At 35.7% G+C, this 18,696-nt stretch overlaps 1 protein-coding gene across 7 annotated transcripts in view; it reads right to left on the bottom strand.

The window, feature by feature from the left end:
- The window catches only part of LOC131068372 (non-structural maintenance of chromosomes element 4 homolog A), a 70,344-nt gene that overhangs the window by 37,659 nt on the left and 13,989 nt on the right, over window positions 1-18,696 (bottom strand). For all 7 annotated transcript variants that reach the window (XM_058003584.2, XM_058003598.2, XM_058003556.2 and 4 more), the window contains 3 exons: window positions 18,578-18,658; window positions 18,076-18,337; window positions 17,896-17,986 (listed from right to left, as the gene is read on the bottom strand). In XM_058003584.2, the coding sequence (XP_057859567.2) occupies window positions 17,896-17,986; window positions 18,076-18,337; window positions 18,578-18,658 (434 nt within the window). The remainder of the gene's footprint in view (window positions 1-17,895; window positions 17,987-18,075; window positions 18,338-18,577; window positions 18,659-18,696) is intronic.

Below are 18,696 nucleotides of genomic sequence, written 5' to 3'. Positions count from 1 at the left end.
CGAGGCCATGAATAAAACTAAAAGGGCAAATTAGCACATGAGGTATTATTGATCGAAGGTGGAATTGACAACTCCACCAACAAATTTATGCTGTTGCCTACTATTTGAACCCTGAGTTTTATTTCTGCCCTTCTTTCAAAGCAGATGCAGAGGTATTGCTTCGCCTTAACACGTGTTTAGAGATTGGTAGCTGACGAGAACTTTTGAGACGTCATATTTGATGAACCATAGAGTTATAAGAAGGCGCAAGAAGCATTATTTTTTTCAAATTTTTGCATTTGCAAGAGAACTACTTCGCAACTAGGTTTAATTTTTTTTCAACTTGAATTTTCTATTTATTTAAGTTTACTAAAATTCTAAGTTATAAAGGACAAATGATATCCTTGTAAATTTTTGGTGGAAAGATTACAGTGCCACAATGCTTAATTTTCAAAAGCAAGTCATTTAAATTTTATAACCGCCTTCTAGCTGTGAGTGCAATTGAAGTGTTTTTGAGACCATTAACACAAAGAAGCACAACAGGTTGACTCAAAATGTTTGAATGACCTTGTCTATGTGCAATAAAACCTTCAGTTGGCATGAAAAGAAGGTACAAGAGTAGAGTACACATGATGCACTTGACCTTAATGACATTGATCCATATGAGGGGCCAAGAGGTGAGATTGGTGATCCAGGAGGACTGGGTTCCTCGCATGCAAAACTTGATCTTCTCACTATGGATGAGGCACATATTGAGGTTCTTGTTTGCAGCTATACCATTCACTTTCACAACACCCACATGGCAGTAGCATACTTTTTTGAGTTTTAGTTGTAGAAATTTATGATTTATAATTTTTATTGATATTAAAACTTCAAGTTCATATTTACTCGAAGGTTGAACTCATTTTTTGGTCTATGATATGTATTAAACACTTATTTTGACTTATATATAATGAAAATCAGTACTATGTGTGCTTTTGAAGAATATTTTTAAAAATATATGTATTTTCAAATGTTTGATAAATTTGTTAAGTTTTGTCAAGTTTTTCCTTAAATCAATGATGGAAATAATTTATATGTTCTACAAATTCAGTAATATGTGTGTGCTTCTGAGGAATATTTTAAAAAATTATGTATTTTCAAATGTTTGATAAATTTGTTGAATTTTCTCCTTAATCTTTGCTTAGTCTTGAGTATTTAAATTTTTTGGGCTTGCTGAGTAATAGTGAGTTTGAGTTTTTCAACTAAGATTCTATTTACTCCCCCACGAAATAGTATAATCGAAAGAATGAACAGAACAATCATGAGTATGGTTAGGGCTATGTTATATTTCAAGAGTTTCATTTTTGGGTAGAAGTAGCTAAAACAATTAATTATCTAGGCAGTAGATCCCCCTTATATGCACTTTAACACGAGATTCCTCAGAAAGTTAGGTTTGGGTTTCCTCCATTTATTTCGACATCTTCAAATTTTTTGTTTCACTTGTGATGAGGAGAAGTAAGTTGGATCACCAAAGTCATAAATGTATCTTTCTAGGATATTCTAGTTCATCAAAAGCATATACAGGTTGTATGATGAAGCTCATAAGAAATTTTTTTATTGCTTGTGATGTTATATTTTGTAAAACATGCAAACATATCGATACTGTTAAATTTTGGTCACAACACCTTGAAAAAATTGCCAAGTTTTCCCCTTGGAAAGAACATCATTGCAAGATACCTCACTTCAAAGGGGGGATACTTAATTTGGAACGACATTTTGAATCTTTGCCTTAGAAGGTCAAAGAAGTAATCCGCTCTCTTGAAGAGTTTTAGACTCAATAGGTTGTAAGATCTACACAACAGTTGGACCATGGTTGAGCTTCTGATTAGAAAATGGAAGCAGCAATAATTTAAGTTGGATCTTCACAGATATGGGCTAAACGTGGTTCAACAATTTTTTGTTTTGTGTTGAGATTTGATAAAATTGGCAAGGTAGCAGCAAGAAGTCTATACAAGGCAAGGCAATAGGATCAACTCAATAAAGAATGTAATTTGGAGTCTATTGACTTCAAACGAAGTTCCTTTACAGAAGCTGAAAATATTACAGTGTAGGAAGGCTATGCAAATTGAGTCCAATGGATTTTTTGGAAATTTGTGCTCTAGAGTTGGTTGATCTTCCACTAGTTTGCAAACCTATCGATTACAAGTGGGTCTTTCGAACCAAGAACAAAGGAGATGGCTTGCTTGACAACCATAGGATGAGGCTTGTCTAGAAGGGGATATACTCAAAAAGAGAGCATAGATTATAAAGAAACCCTTGCACCTTGGCTCACTCAGCCCAAATTTGACTTAAAATTCATCAAAGGAGTGTGAAAATTGCATATTCTTGAATCTTGAATGACAATCTCAAAGATATAGTGTACTGGATTCAACTTGAATGTGAATCAGTAATTTAAACTTTTAAAAACTTGAAACCTCATAAAACATATGTACAGATTTAAGAGCAAACACAAAGACAAAAACATCAAACTTTTCTCATGGAAAATCCTTTTGAATAAAAAAACCACGACACACTAGCTTTTATTCACAAATGACCACTAACCCAGATTACAAAAGTGAACACCAACTTTCGGAGAGCACCAACTCAGATCAGCTGAGGCACCAACCTCAATTTTGTGCACCAGCAGAAAACTCAGTAAATTTTAGAACTCGGAGCTCCTTAAAAAATCTTCACTCGAAAACAAATGCTCATATTTTCATTCTCCTACTCGATCACAGACTCCTTAACCGGACTCGATGTTTTTTAACTGCTCTCTAAATTTAAGAGCATCTCCATACCTAGCTTATTTTTGGTTGCTCTAAATAAAACTCTGTCAAAATACAGAGCATGTGCGACAGCAGCAAACCACACACTGTATAATAGAACTTCGCTCAAAAGTTATATACCAAATGACCGATCTCTTTACGCGGCATTAAATTAGTCTGCTCCTTAACCAAAAGAAGTTAAACAGCAAAAAAATGATATGAAGAATCCCCTTTTTAATTTTCCTTGCTAATATTCTTTTTTTTTAATATTTCTTTAATTTTATACTCCCAATCGAATGGAAACCCACGAACATTACTGAAAATATCGTGGCTACCAACTATCATGCCCACTACATTTCAGAGGAACTTAGATCATTAAAAATAGCTCCACGTCTACCTTGAGAATCCACGGCAATAATAAGCTCCACGACTTTCATGAAGCTCACAACTTGGTGAAAGAACATGTTTCAGCTCAAGCCCTCTAAAGGAAAATTACTCTCCATGATTTAATGAATATTGTGCCAATAACGTTAATTGCCAGCATGGGCAGAGATGGCAGAACTTTACTATATTTGATTTCCAGCCAAAATTAAGGTGCCCGCCATAGACATCATTCAATTTAGTTGCATGCCCATACTCTCCATACTCGGCTCACATCCGCTGACCAAAAGACCGGCTGAGTAAAAAATTGAATTCTTCAGAAAATAAAAACGTTCCTTTAATGCTAAACCATTTTAAATCCAAGAATTTGAAGCAAGAACAAAAAAATTCTGAAGCCCACGCATCAAATATAGGAAGGGAGAGTGTAATGTCCCCTTTTGTAAAATGCCCTAGTTTACCCTAGATTAAAACTCTCAGCCAATAAGGGAGGGTTAGAGGTGGAGAACCTTTATCTTTTTAGAAGGGAAAACCAATTGGTTACAAGGTTACTTAACTAAAGTAGTGTGGACCCTGCCATACATGTGAGGTGGCGTGCTTAGGGGTGACCCCAACACAGTTACCCCTGTTTGAGATCCCTCTCTTTTCTTACCATGACTGAGAACATTCATAACATACGAAGGTTCCAATATTATTCAGACATTCTACATATAACAAATAAATTACAGAAAAATAATCAGTCTGATACAATATATAATCAATTATAACAGCAGTGCATATTGTAAATGTTAGCATGCAGAGATATATGTATGTTGATACAGCATTTACCATTGTTATGCACAAGAGACTCATACCAAACTACAATATTCAGTTGAATTGCTGAGTGTTTATGAAATACCAAGTCTGATGCGATGCCTCCTTGGAGTGGCAAGATTGCTGTATAAGTTCCTTCTCTTTCACTGGTGAAGAGTCATGTTTGCTTGTTCATAAAGTTATAACCTTCCTCTCAAAAGACATCTCTATATCTTGTGTACCCCATCCTTTTATAACCATTGGGCCCCTTGGTGAAATTGCACTTAATTGGTGATTGGTTAATATATCAATTTGGGCACACCAATCGATGGATAAACCAGTTGGACATTAGGTAACATATTAATAGGATATTAATATTCTTTATGCAAGATCGTTGCCCTTGTCATCTCACAGAGGTCTTGATGGTGTATGTTTTATCATATATTGAACATTAGAATAAAATATCCAAGGATACTCTATCCTATGTTGAACAAAATCATTAGTTGTACCAAGATTGCGAGAAAGACCACAAGGCGACTCCAAGGTCTATATGTGCGAACAGGTGACTTTATGTGGATAGCTTCTTGGGTAGTGTGTGCTGAAATACAAGGGGGGCTTACGCTTGACAACTAGTATCATTCACAAGCTAGAATTAGGTGAATTTATCAATAAATGCTCTTTGTTTTTGGATTTTTTGAGTTGGGATTTCAAAAAAAAAAGATAAAAAGGATGAAGGGTTTAGGAATTCTAACTACTGCTAAGAACTCAAGAGACGGTGTAGACTGGGGAAACCAACAAACGACACTTTGTTTCGCCACACTTAGGACAACTATGCAAAGCATGTGCAATCGTCTAAAGTTGTGCTCAAGATTTTCACACTTATGAATAATACCAACAATTGAACAATATTACTCAAAGTAGAAGTTAAGCATCGACATCAAAAGCTCAAGCTAACTTTACACATTGAATGAAAATCATCCATCCAAAGAAAGTTTGAGCAAAGTTTCACCAATCTAAACTATTGATCCTTCAATCATCTAATAACTTCAAAGCAAATCTATTCTAAGTATTGAAGAAAATATGCAACCATGCAACCACTTGATAACAATAAGACTTCAAAACAATACTTATAATGAACTTTTTATTATTCAAGTAGCTCTACGCAACAATTTCATAAATCTCTCTACACTAAGATAAAATGAGAGAATGAGTTTATATAGAGTTTTTAAAAACAAATGAAAGGCCAAGATCAATCTAAGATCAACGATCGAGATTAAGACAATCTAGCCCTAATTAGGGTTTCTAAAAAAATAAAATTAATATCCAATGCATGTAAGACAAATGACATAAGGTGCTATCTTTTAGGATTGCACCCCCTTCTCCTATTGAGGGGCAAAAAGTTCAATGAACTTGGACACAATTTGATCAATCTCTTCCATTGTGACATGTGGCAGCACACTAACTTTGATTCTAATCCTTCCAAATCATTTGTACATACAACAAAAATGATTTCCCAATCTAATTCCTATTTTTGGAAAGCATCTCTGATGGACAGGAGGTTTGATGCCTTAGCCAGATTTTGCTTCAGGATTGGTCTAGTGGTGAAGATCTCGTGTTTTGGTCTTTAGATTTTCCAACTTCAAATCCTTCTCTCAGATAGTTTCCTTTTCAAGTACCTTTGCAGCTACAAGGTAAACCTCGTCTTGAATTTCTTTTATCTGCTCCTCAGCTCTGTCAACATCTGCCTTCACTTTCTCCAAGACTTCATTGTGTGCAACAAATGTCCAGTGCCAACTGTTGAAGTCATATGGAGCTCCTGCTTCAATTATATTTTCATCAATTAGTTCTTGCTTTGAAACTCTTTTCAATTCTCTGAGGCATGGGACAATTCTGTCTTGAATATCCTGGAGATCAGCCCATGCTTCTGCGATGCTTGCAATCCATGAGAGTAAAGAAGAGGTTTTTCCATATGTTAATGCCAACCTTCCCACAAATGTGGCTGCCTCTTTACTCTTGCTTTCCATCCATTCTTTAGTTTCTCTAGCCATCAATACCTCTTCCTCAAAATTTCTAACTGTCTCTTGTGAATTCAACAGTGGAGGAACTTCTAGATTTGCTTGATTAAGCGGCTTAGTCAAATGCTGAATATAATCCCTTAGGCGCTCAACTTCTTTCTTATATTCCTTCTTCTTTTCTACTTCCTTGTCTAGTCTTGCTTTCATGGAAGCAACTGAATTATCCAAGTCTTCAGCTTCCTGCTTCCTGGTAGTTGGTCCTAAATTGATTGTAGTGATTTCATATTCATGGGGACCAATTATCCCTTTGCCTTTTCTACTTTTGGCACAACAATTTGCATTGTCCTACAACCGGCTTCATCTCTCTAGATGGTGGAAAACCTTTTGGCTGGCTTCTTTGTGGCAACCTATTATAATCTAGCCAAGAAATCTACCATATCATCCTCTTCTTAAACTTTCTATTTCTTGTGTCTTTACTTTCAATCTTTCCTTCAATCAATCAGGAACAGTGAGCTGCTCAATGCATTCCACTTCCTGATTGCCTTCTTCACATGTGATACCCCAAAGGGCGGAAATCATTCCTTCTTGAAAGTCACCTTCCTCAACATCCATTCACTATACGACTCCAATAATTTTGTGCCGGTAGGAGACGGGGGCTGCTCATCTCTTGATGGATTGACTCTATGTTTTCTCCATGAACTGGGGAAGGAATTTCATCTCTGCCAATGACTCATCAATGGCCAATATGTCATTTATGTTTGCTGATGCGGCAGAATGAGATGGCTCTAGCCTTTGCTTCTTTTGAGCAGGTCCTTCATTCACAACTGCCATCCCATTCTTTTTAGCACTTTTGATTGGCCTAGCATTTTGAGATGCCTCAGCATTTGAAGAACATTCTTCTACTTCACCCATCGGGTCATAATTCAAGGTTATATTTCTCCGTCTTAACCTATGACTTTGTTGATCAACCCACCACTTGGAATATTTTACAACTGGCCGCATCAAGGTGGTAAAGTCTGCATGCTCTTGTTCTGACCATTTGATAGGAAAGAGGTGCATGATTATCAAAGTTAGGCTAAGTATATTCTACATTATCTTCCAACTGATCCAGCACAAAGAAAGGTTCGGTCGTTCTGATCAAGCTTACTAGCAGTCTCGACCATAGTCTTTTCTTGATGTCAAATTCATTTGCAGCATTTGTCCAAAAATCCTCTATGTCCACTCTATGTTTGTATCTCTCACCATTTATTGTCTTGATATTACTGTAAGGATCATAGTTAGCTCTGGATTGTTAGAATGTGAAAGGATACCATTGCATCTCTAGCTTGGCACTTTCAGTTGCTTGTGTTGTCGGACAAGACTCATGCATATTTTCAATAAAGAATGGAAAGGTAATTGCTGCCTTCTGTCTTATTCTCTTGAAGCCTTGATATGTTTCTAGTTATCTGAGAACTTCAAGTAGGACCATTTTGTTGGTTGGAGAGATTGGAAGTCGATAAGGACGACCGTCAAAACCTTGAACTCTTATATATGTAAATTTCCGAAACTGGATAAACCAAGATCCATACTTGTTGATTAAACTTTTGGCTTCTGGAGATAACCTTTGGTGAGTTCCTCCTTGTAATGTCCTTGTGATGTACATCAAGAATGCATCATTGACTCGCTTGATATGGCTTTTCTCCTTGAGCTACAGCTGCGAATAACAGTCATAAGACTTGAATTCACTTTCTCCATTGCCAACTACGCCTTTGCAGATCAGTCCGAAATATCTAAAATTTCTAGCCAATGAGTAGATAATGTAGGAGCTCATGTAGAATGACTTTGTCTTCTCCAAATTTATTAACTGTTCATGAAGATTGTTGCTGATTATGCAGACCAATTGAACATCTTGATTCCCGAGGTAATTTCATCAATGAAATAGCACATCCACGTCTCGAAAGGCGCTCCCTAAGGGCTGCTCGTTGCCCTATTTAGTAGTAGGATGATATCATCATATTCCTCTTTGAAGTATGAGCACAACAAATTCTTTGGCACTTTCCCTTGGGGTCTTTTCTTTTCCAACCATGACTTGTTAATATTTGCTGCACAGAGTTCAGATTGGTTATCATAAATCCCTTTGGTATCTTCTTTAGTCTTGTAGAAGGTTTTATTGTAGTTTGGAATTCCAAACGTCTCTTGAATGGCTAACTCTGGAAGATTAGCTAAAACCCTTCCATCAGGTGCAATGATCTCTCTTGATTGTGCGTTGTAGTGTATAGCACACTCAACTATCAGCTCAACACTTTCTTTAGCTGGTGGAAATCCAGCTACCTAGACGATGCCATTTCTCATCATCCGGCAAGCAATGGGTGTTGGCAGGTATCCATTAAGCCCGTACATTCTCTTTTTGAATTCTTCTAAGTCCACATGTCCAAGGTCAATGTCAATGGCATTCTTCCATTTAGATTTGATCTTGGATTCCGACTGTACTCCTTCAAGGGTGTTTTTCTGGAAGGTGCTCCTTTGGTGGTCATTAACCTGCATAACACATGAAAAATCAATAGTTTTTTTAAGACAACTTGCTGATTTTAATTCTGATTATCAGACCCTTTTACTTGAAAATTTCACTTTCAGTTTTGTCAAAAAGCTAAATTTCTGCGAAAAAATCAAACTAAAAGGGAAGAATTTGGTCTAGAAATTGATGAATTTTGAGAGAAATAAGACAAAATAATAGAAGAATTCAGTCAAACTCAGATTTTGGATCATTGAAATTGCTATTTGTGACTGGAATTCATCTTTAATTCTGAAAGTTCTGTCTTAAAACCAGAAAAAGCACTTAGTTCTTGTGTTTCAACACTTTGGAAAATTTTACTCCTTCAAAATTCCTCTGCAGAAATCAATTTTCACAAAACTCTGAGAGAGAAAACTTCATCTCAATTGCTCTCCAAATTTCCAACCTGAATAATGAATTTTGAAAGCGACTGATTGAAAATATATTGAGTTTAAGGATTTTAAACTTAGAAGCTTCATCTTTTTGTTTTTTTGTTTTTTCTAATTTTTTATATGTTTTTTTGTGTTTTTATGTTTTGAATCTTTCCAAAATGGAAATTTTATTTCTCTCAAAATTCCATCCTCAACTAAAAAATCCAAGAATCTTCTAGAAATTTCTCTCAGATTCCCAAGATTTTCTTGAATTTCTGAAAATCTTTTCAAGTGTTGAAATTATTTTCCTTCTGAAAATCTTTTCAAGTGTTGAAATTATTTTTCTTCTGAAAATAATTCCAAGTGTTGGAAAATATTAAAAATATTTGATGTGTCAAGTTTATTTTCCAACCCATTCATTGATTGGCCTTTGATTTCATGTGCAATTTTTTGTCAAAATTATTTTTCCTTCAGCCAATTTTTCTCTCTTTCGCCATAGCAAGTTGATCGTCATGTCTAATCTTCAAATCGTGGGTGAATTTTCATTTTGTCTTAAGCATCGTCACATATTCTATTTATGCCTGGACAAATTGGAATGTCCAAGTTTGATCAAACTTTCAATGTGATTGGACAATGGTTTGCTTCAATTTTCTCTTTCATGTCTTGGTTTAGGCGGAATTGGATAGCATTATGCCAAAGCGGACTTGGCTAATGTCTTGCCACCTTCAACTTGTGCTTGGGCGGAGTTTAGGTTGAATGTGCCATTACATTCCTAGGTAAGGTGGACTTAAGACTTGGAGAGCATTAGACATGCTTTCTTTTGCTTTATATCCTTCTCCTTACTTTAATTTCCCTTCCTTCCTTATGTCTTTGGCTTATTTCTTTTTCATATGTCTAAAAACCCCTTGCTTTGATCTTATCATGGGCAAACTTTGGTGTTTCTATGCCATGCTTTATTTTGTTTGCTTTCATGCCTTGCAACTTTGTCTACATGGCAGACTTTAGAGCTCACTAGCCAAGACGAATTTGGCTTCTTTGACATGTCAAACCTCTTGTTTTTCTTTCAGTTATGTCTTCGCTTTTATCCTCTATCCCCTTGGTCGAAGTTTGCATGGTCTTGGATGTTACTTTCTACCTCTAAGGCAGACTTCACTTACTTAGGCATAGTGGGCTTGAAGTTTCATTGGCAATCTTCTCCTAGGCAGACTTTATGCATGTTTGGATATCTTTTCACCTTGGCGGACTTGAGCTTCTTCTTGCCATCTTATCCTCTTCTTCCTTGGCAGTCTTGGATGATGTTTGGACATCCATCTAGGCAGACTTCATGCTTCTTTGGACAAGGCGGACTTTAACTTGTTTGTGCCATCCTTGGGTGGGGTGGAGTTTGAGGATGCTTTGCCATCTTGTTTTATGCCATGTCTATGCTGCCATGCTCTTTTCTTTCTTCAAGGCAGACTTTAAGACCCTTTTGCCATGCCTTATGCTTCCCATACTAGTGTTGAGCGAAGTTCACGTGTCTTATGCCAAGGTGGGTTTATGCTCTTCCTTGGACAAGGTGAAGTTCATGCTTCTTGTGCCAAGGCGAACTTGGCATGTGCTTGGCCAAGGTAGGGCAGAGTTGGAAGTTTCTATGCCATCATGTCTAGGCGAGCTTGCTTGACTTAAGGTTTACCTTGCCATCCTTCCAACATGCTAGTAGGACTTAGCTTAACCTCTGCCATGGGTTACTTAACTGAAAGTAGGAGTTTGATGCTTGTTTGCCAATTTGTGTTTGTGCATGGGTGAAGTTCAAGAAAGCTTGGACATGCTTCCACTTTGCATTGCTTTTGACATCTCTTCTTAACCTTGGCGGACTTATGTGTCTTTAGCCATGTCTTTGCCTTGAGCGAATTTTTGACCTTTATACCAAGAACCTTGATCTTCCATGTCAATGTTCAAACCTGCCATATCCAACTTGGGTCTGACATATCAATGCTGGATTATCTGGAACAAAACCCTAATTAGGGTTTTAACTTGCTTTTTGCACTTGGAGACATAATTTTTCAATTCTGAGGACATGGGCACTGATAAAATGGCCCGAGGAAAGATCTTTTGGAACAAAACCCTAATTAGGGTTTCTACCTGCTCTTTACAGTTAGAGGCAAAATCTCTCAATTCTGACAACATGGGCAAGTAATGGATATGGCTTGAGGATCAAAACCCTAATTCTACTTTCAAAAAAGCAAAAAAAAAGCAAAAAGCAAAAAACAAAAAGCAAGCCAAAAAAGCTGCTTCCCGAATTGTGCCCAAAGTGCCAAAAACAAAACTTTCTAAATTTAGAAAAAAAAACAAAAAAGCAAAATTCCTAAAAATACAAGTTTGTTAGAAATGACTCAAAGCAATTGCGATCCTAGTCCTTTAGACCTTCTAAGCACTTTAACAATGTTCAAACATGATTCTGAGCATGATTTCTTTACTTGGCTTGAGATGACTTCAAAACTGTAACTCAAAACTCTCAAAGAAAATGGATTTATGAAACAACAGAGCTAGGACAAAACCCTAAAAAGCAAAAACAAGGGGTCCCCATCTGCGATGGGGCGATGTGTGAAATAGGTCACAACAGATCTCATGGAGAACGTCCCTAAGTAAATCTGTTCCTCATAATTGGCATCAATCAGTTCATTCATTTTATCTTGTTGTTGGTCCAAATGTGGGTTTTTTTGAGAAAATTGTGGTATCTTGTGTCCAAGACAATTTTCTCCTAAGGATATATCTAAGTCTATATTAGTAATATTACTAAATTATGCATAAGAACATTATCAGGCTTCATATATTAAGCGTACATATTAAGCACATCCCCATGCATACCACCGAGAACAAGGATGTTTCTGCCTGTAACTTAATAATAGTTCTAATCTGTTCTGATTGATGGTGATGGCACTAATTGCTTTTAATTCCTTTCCTTTATATCTCTCAATTTGAGGGAGAGGTCACACCTCTTCATCATATATGCCCTTTGGCAAGAGACACACCCTTTCACCATTAGCACCCTTTTGAAAGAGTGCAACTCTTCATTATTTCTGCCCTTTGAAAGGGGCACAACCTTTCACAATCAGATCTGCACTTCTGATTCCCAAATTATTCCCCCTTCAAATGAGTTTTCTTCCTTTTATATCTAATTTTTGGGAGAGTCACAACTTATTATTTCAGGCCTTTTGACTATTATAACTTATTATTTCACGCCTTTTGACTATTTATTAACTTAATTTAATATAACTATAATTAATTATATTCTTTTATATTTTCATTTTAATTTTATTTTTATTCTTTTAATTTTAATTTTGTTATTAATATTTACCATTAAATTCTATTTCAAAATGGTGACATTACAGAGAGTTTGACTCAAGGTGTTACCAACATCCCAATGTAGGAGGGAAGAATTAAAAGAAATTGATTTCAAGAAAGACACCTCCGTTGAGATTCTATGAGGTGAATACACAGTTTAATTTAGTCACCATATTAAAAACTCCATAGCAATAGAATCTTTGAATATTCAACTGATCACATGACAAGCAGGCAGCTTAATCAACCAGCTCAAGCAAACACCCAAGCAGCTCAACCAAGTAGCAGCTCAAGCAGCACAAACAGAAAACTAGCCAACTCAACCTGACAACCAAGTAGTTCGATATTTCATTCCAAATTTTTGTTCCTTTGACTAATCCTCCAAAATTTATATGACCTTGATCATCAACCTTTGACATCAATAACAAAATATTCAACACATCATTGGACAACAACAAAGAGATTTCTTTGGTATTTGAAGAGAACTGAAAATTTTGGGTCCGAATACTTCAAGTCTATATTTCACATTAGTCAAAAATTCAAATTTCAATTATGCAGGTGATTTGGAAGATGGAAAACTACTTGATTTTTCTAATACATCTTGGATTGGCTATTATTTATTGGAAATCTAAGTAGTGGTCAGTACTCACTTTATCTTAAGCAAAACCCAATTATATGGTGGTTTTCAAGGCAATGTGGGAAATGCCATGGCCTAGAAGGACACTTGATGATCTAAAGAACAACATGTTTCATCAACTCTTCTCCTAGTTGATGATCATTGCCAATCAATTTGGCAAAACCTCCAATTTTTCATGATCGAACCAAACATGTGAACATAAAGTTTCATTTGTTTTGCCATCATGTGAAAGATGACAATTTTCAACCTAAATATTGTTCAATTGTAGATTGGCTAGTGGGTGTTCTTACCAAAGCATGTGGCTGAGAGAAGTTTGAGGAGTTCAGATTAAGTGGGGGAATGGAAATGTAAATCCTTTTGGGTTAACACCTTTGTTCCATGACATCTCAAAATGGGTGGATGGGTCTCGGGAATGGGTCTTTGTGATGGGGGACCAAGGATCTAAATTTGAGGATGGTGAAGGGACAAGATGATAGCAGGTGGAGGTTAAGGAGTTGAGCACTCTATAGGGTTGAGGGGTAGCACACCTCGCAGGGATTTGGGGGCAGCACAAATGAAGGCCTTCAAAACCACACAAATCTTTATAGCCGTTTTTCTAATTTTATCACTTCGTTTTCTGCAAAACCAAGTCCTTGCTATTTTTGAAAGTTGGTAATGATTTGGAATGAGGCTTAGATGCCTCATAGACCATTAGGGTTGTTGGGATTAATGGCATGAAGATCGAAAAAACTTTTTTGTTTTTAAAAAAATTGACTTCATCACTGATCTGCCATGGACGATGCTTGGGAATCCAATGCCTCTGTTTTGGGTAGTTTTTCCTGCTTTAGTTTCTTTGTGGCTGTTAAAACTGCTCTATCTGCCCATAAATAAGAATTTAAATCTTATTGTGTTGAAGAATAAAAGTTACTATTCTGTCCTGCTTTTCAATCCTGGCCTGACAGAGCTTTCATAAATTCACAATGATTTTCCGCGTTTGTGTAACTTAATATAGTGATATGATGTTTTGTCATTAGAGTGGGCAAGCACAAGAACCGGCCGTTGAAGCATCACTTCATTGTGTCTGCAGTTTGTTTTTTGTGATGCCCCATCCAAATCCTAATTTCTTGAACCAAACAAGCAAAAGAAAGCTCCTTCCATTATCCTTATCGATGATACATTACATGGATAAGATATTACAAAGATATTTAGCAGCGATATTTAAAGGGTTATTAGAAGCGACCTCATTGGAAAGCAATTAAAGTTATCGCCCAAGTTTGAGTTCCTCATGTATGCAGATCAGGGGATCGTTGATACTCAATAAAAATTGTATGCAATCCCTCTATTAATAAGTGTCAAGTATGATCACTATACATACATCAGTGATTATACTAAGCTCAGAATCGATTATCTAGGAGATATTAAAGACAGTGCTAGGAGATATATATAGTTTACAATAAACAAGAAGCATCGCCCAAATAAAACAGCATTGAGGATTTGTTTATCAGCGACCTAATTAAGAGATTTGTTCGATTGTAAAAAAGACATTAGTTTTATTGAAGTGGAGGAGCAGTGATTAGGAAAGGATACGATCTTAATTAAAAGTTTGTTAATAATAAATAAAAGGCAGCTAACTTCTATGAAGGAGGAGACGTGACTTTTCATGGAGGGATACAAGCCCAAGAACATATAAATCAGTTAAAGAGATCATGGAAGAGGGATGGAAGTAGGATTTCAGCGTCTATACTCAAACTCATGGAGAGCGTGCTAGATTTGATAGAGTGCCTTGATAGTGAACCATAAATACAGCAATATGTATCAAGAGGATACAACAATAACCTGTTAATGAATGCACAGGTTGACTAGGAAGTCTTGGTATGTTAAAAAATGATCAGAAATCTGAATATCAAGTGTCAAAGAGTGAACAAGGGTGCACAGGTTAATAAACAAGCATTGGTTAAGAATGGCAAGTGAATACCGATATTGAATCTCTGTGAGGAGAGAAAAAAGAGAATTTAAGTAGAATATAGGAGCACACACAAGCTTTAAGTTATTGAGAAACAACGTTATAGAAGAAATAATATCAGCATTGTTAGACATTGAATAGATATTTAAAGTGGACTATGATGTCCATCGTAGTGCAATAGGGGCAGAATTAAACCAAGAAGGCAAAGTAACAACATATTTATGTGAAAAATTGAATGATGAAAGGAGAAGATATTCAGTGTATGATCATGAGTTCTATGTCATAATTCAAGTATTTGAAGTGGAAACATTACTTGTTGCCTAAAAAATTAGAGTTTATGCAAAGTTATTATTTTATATTGATGCATATAAGTGGAAAATCAAATAGAATTGTTGATGAGTATAAAACGAATTTACTAATTGAAATTAGAGATAAGTAATTGGATTTAGGAAATTATTAATTTACATGAAGATGGTGTCACACGAAGCATGTATAGAACTCATAAGTCTGGATAAAACTAAGTGGCTTGATTACTTAATTCACCATTATATGTTGTTTAAAAGAAATCAATTATGTATTCCTAGAAGTTTTAATGATGAAGCATTTGATAAAAGCAAAGCATGGAAATTAACTAGCTGGAATTTTTGAAGTGGACAAAACAATAAAATTGATAAGTGAAAGCCATTATTAATTATAGATGTATTCATTTGTAAAAAGGTATATTTAGAATTCCATAATTTGTCAATTAACAAAAGGTAGCAATCAGATGTTGGATTGTACAAATCACTATAAATTCCAAAGAAGCCTTGAGATGATTTGATTATAAGTTTGCTTAGAAAGACTAGGGAGAATGATTCAGTATTTGTTGCAGTTGAAAGATTTTTGAAGATGGCACATTTGATAACGTGCAGAAAACTAATGATGTACCTAGAATTGACCTATTTTTAAAGGAAATCTTACAATAATATAGGTTTCCAAGAAGTACAGTATTTTAAAAAGATTTATTGGTTACTTTTGTGGGACGTTGTGGAAAAGGATGAAGACAAAGTTGAATTAAGTTCATTACATCAACCAGACTGATGGACAAACAAAATTAGTGGAAACGAGTCTAGGTAACTTATTAAGATGTTTACCAGGTCAAAGAACAAGTAATTGGGATATGACAAATGCAAGCAAAGTTTGCATACAATAATTCAGTCAACAAGTGTACAGGGAGAACACCATTTAAGATAGTATAAAGAAATAACTAAGGAAATTATCAAATCTAAGAGCTATCAAAAATGAAGATAAGTAAAATGTTGCATCAAAAGAGTTTAACAATTGCATGAAGATGCTTGCATGAGGAGGTAAAAGACAGTTTCAAAGGATAAAAACTAAGTATTAAGAAAAGCTCACAAAGAAGGAGTATGAAATTAGAGAGGATGCACCGATGCGCCCATAAAAAGAAAAATCTAAACGTAGAACACCATTTAAGATAGTACAGGGAAATAATCCAAGAAATTTATCAAAACTAAGAGATATCAAAAATGAAGAGAAGCAACCGGTTGCAACACAACAACATACGAAGCAAATGAAGATGTTGCATGAGAAGGTAAAAAGACAATTTGGTAAAGGTAAAAGGTCAGGTAGATGGTACTTCAGATAAGTAAAAGACCCCATCTTGTTGCCCAAGGCTTTTCGCAGCAAGAAGTAGTTGAATAAGGAAACTTTGCTCCTATTAAATGAACACTTTTCAGTTAGTGCTCTCTCCATTTCAATCTAATTTGAAGATAAGTGTATCACAAGGATGCAACAAGAATTTTCTTGAACAATGATCGGGATGAGGCAGTTAATAAGCTAGACTAGCATGCAAGTTGGTAAAATCCTTGTACCATCATCTCAAAAGTGATGGAAATGATATTGTGATTTTACTGTCACAATTTAAAAATGAAAACCAGATTTATGCTCTATTTTTGACATGATAAGTTAAGCCTCCTACAATATTGATAGGTGTGGAGTGTTGGCATCTTAATCACATTATTTTCAACTCTAAGTGAAGTATGAAAAAAATCTTCTGGTGAAATTCAAAATCATAGATTGCAATCCATCTTTTATACTAATAAAGATTGGAAGCTTAAACATTTAATGTGCAATTTGATCTAATTTATTATCCACTCAACTGGATTTACATTTGTTGCCAGCTATCTTAAAGTTCTTATCACAACCAAAATTAATCTACTAATGAGCAACAAAACAAGTTTTCTGATATATCAAAGGTGTACCATTGACTTTGCCATCTTGCCCCAACCGTCTTCAAAATTTCAAGCAACATAAACTTTGATTGGGCTTGATTTTATTAAAACAAAAGAATCCACCATTGACTGTATTTTGCTAAGAATTCAAGTGCTATTTTGTGGCAAAGAAAACTCAAGCATGCAACAACCTTGCCATCTACTGAAGTAGAGTATAAGGAAATTGTATGTTCAGCCTTCAAGACAGTATGGTTGCAATGGCTACAAATTTAATCTAGGACAGAGTTTTATAAGCTTCCTTCAGGGGGGAAAAAAGGCGTTAATCCATTCTCCCATCATCTATTCAACCCAGTGATAAGGTTGACCACATAGCAAATGAAATGGATTGACAGCATTAAATCTAAGAAACTTTGTTAATCCATTCTCCCATCATCTATTCAACCCAGTGATAAGGTTGACCACATAGCAAATGAAATGGATTGACAGCATTAAATCTAAGAAACTTCAGCAGTAAGAGAGTTTGAGAATGGTATCACAGTCTGTGTAATGGAACATGTCAGCATAAACAATGCCACAACAACCAATAGAGTTTACTGTGACGCACATAATAATGAATCTGACAATTATTCATTAAGTCTAGCAAGATGAAATGTAACATTGATCCTAGAAAGATTTTAACAAAGTTGGAGCAAAGGCTGTAAATGACAGCTATATATAATCAACGATGACTATATGCCTCGGGCAGCATTTGCTAGAGCCAAAAGGAGACAAACAAGATGCTTTTATTTTGCAGAGTTGCTACAACCTGTAGAAAGATACATTAATTTCCATACCCCGTAGCTTATTTATCATCTTTCTTATGGGCAAAAACCCTTTTGTAAATTCGGGAAAAGAGTATATTGAATGGACTTACTTTTTCAGGTCGAGTACTCTCAGTTGGCTTCTGATGTCTTCTCATTCGGACAACCCTCCTCGGCTTTGCTTCATTATCCATAGGTCCAAGCCTGCAGAAATAAGGCATGTAACTGTCTTTAACATTAAGAAATTATGAAGAAAAAAAACTTATAATTAGAACTGAGTCATCAAAACTTACAATGTAGAGGCACCTGCAGCAGGAGAAAAAATTGTGGATGCGTCTAACCCCAATTTTTCCCATGAGATGTAGGTCTGATTATTGTTACCCTGCAAGGCTGTATTTCCATTGGCCTTGTCACCATAGCTCCTTAATAGAGCACTTATAAAATCTGGGATGGATATTCCATTACTGTTCTGAGTACTCTTAACAGATGCAAGCAATGCACTGGTGATATCATTCAGTGCCTCAGCATCTGCTACTTGCTCACGAGGCCTGCACACTGAAAATGAGAAGCCTTATTTTAAATCTCATTTAATTGCAAATTGATTGCAACAGTAAGGCAAAAAAGCAAAATCCTAAGTTCTGCCTTGCATAATGCGACATAACTTGAGCATAAAAATATGGCATAACATTTTAAAAAATGAAATCAAAATAATTATAGCAATGTGATCAAAACAATCAATATCATACTGAGTAATTGAGCAACCATTAAAGCAAGGAAAAGGCATCACAAATTTACCCTGATCATGCAAGTTCTGGACTTTGCTGAAAACTGAGTCAAATTTGTTTGAATCTACATTTGCTATTTCTTCTTTCTCCTCTGCAGGGAAGGAAAGCAAAATTATGACTTCCTTTGCA

This window comes from Cryptomeria japonica, chromosome 11, assembly GCF_030272615.1.
Source record: "Cryptomeria japonica chromosome 11, Sugi_1.0, whole genome shotgun sequence".
NCBI classification, from domain to species: domain Eukaryota; kingdom Viridiplantae; phylum Streptophyta; class Pinopsida; order Cupressales; family Cupressaceae; genus Cryptomeria; species Cryptomeria japonica.
The sequence above is the reverse complement of the archived record's forward strand: the minus strand, read 5'-3'. Positions and strand labels throughout refer to the sequence as shown.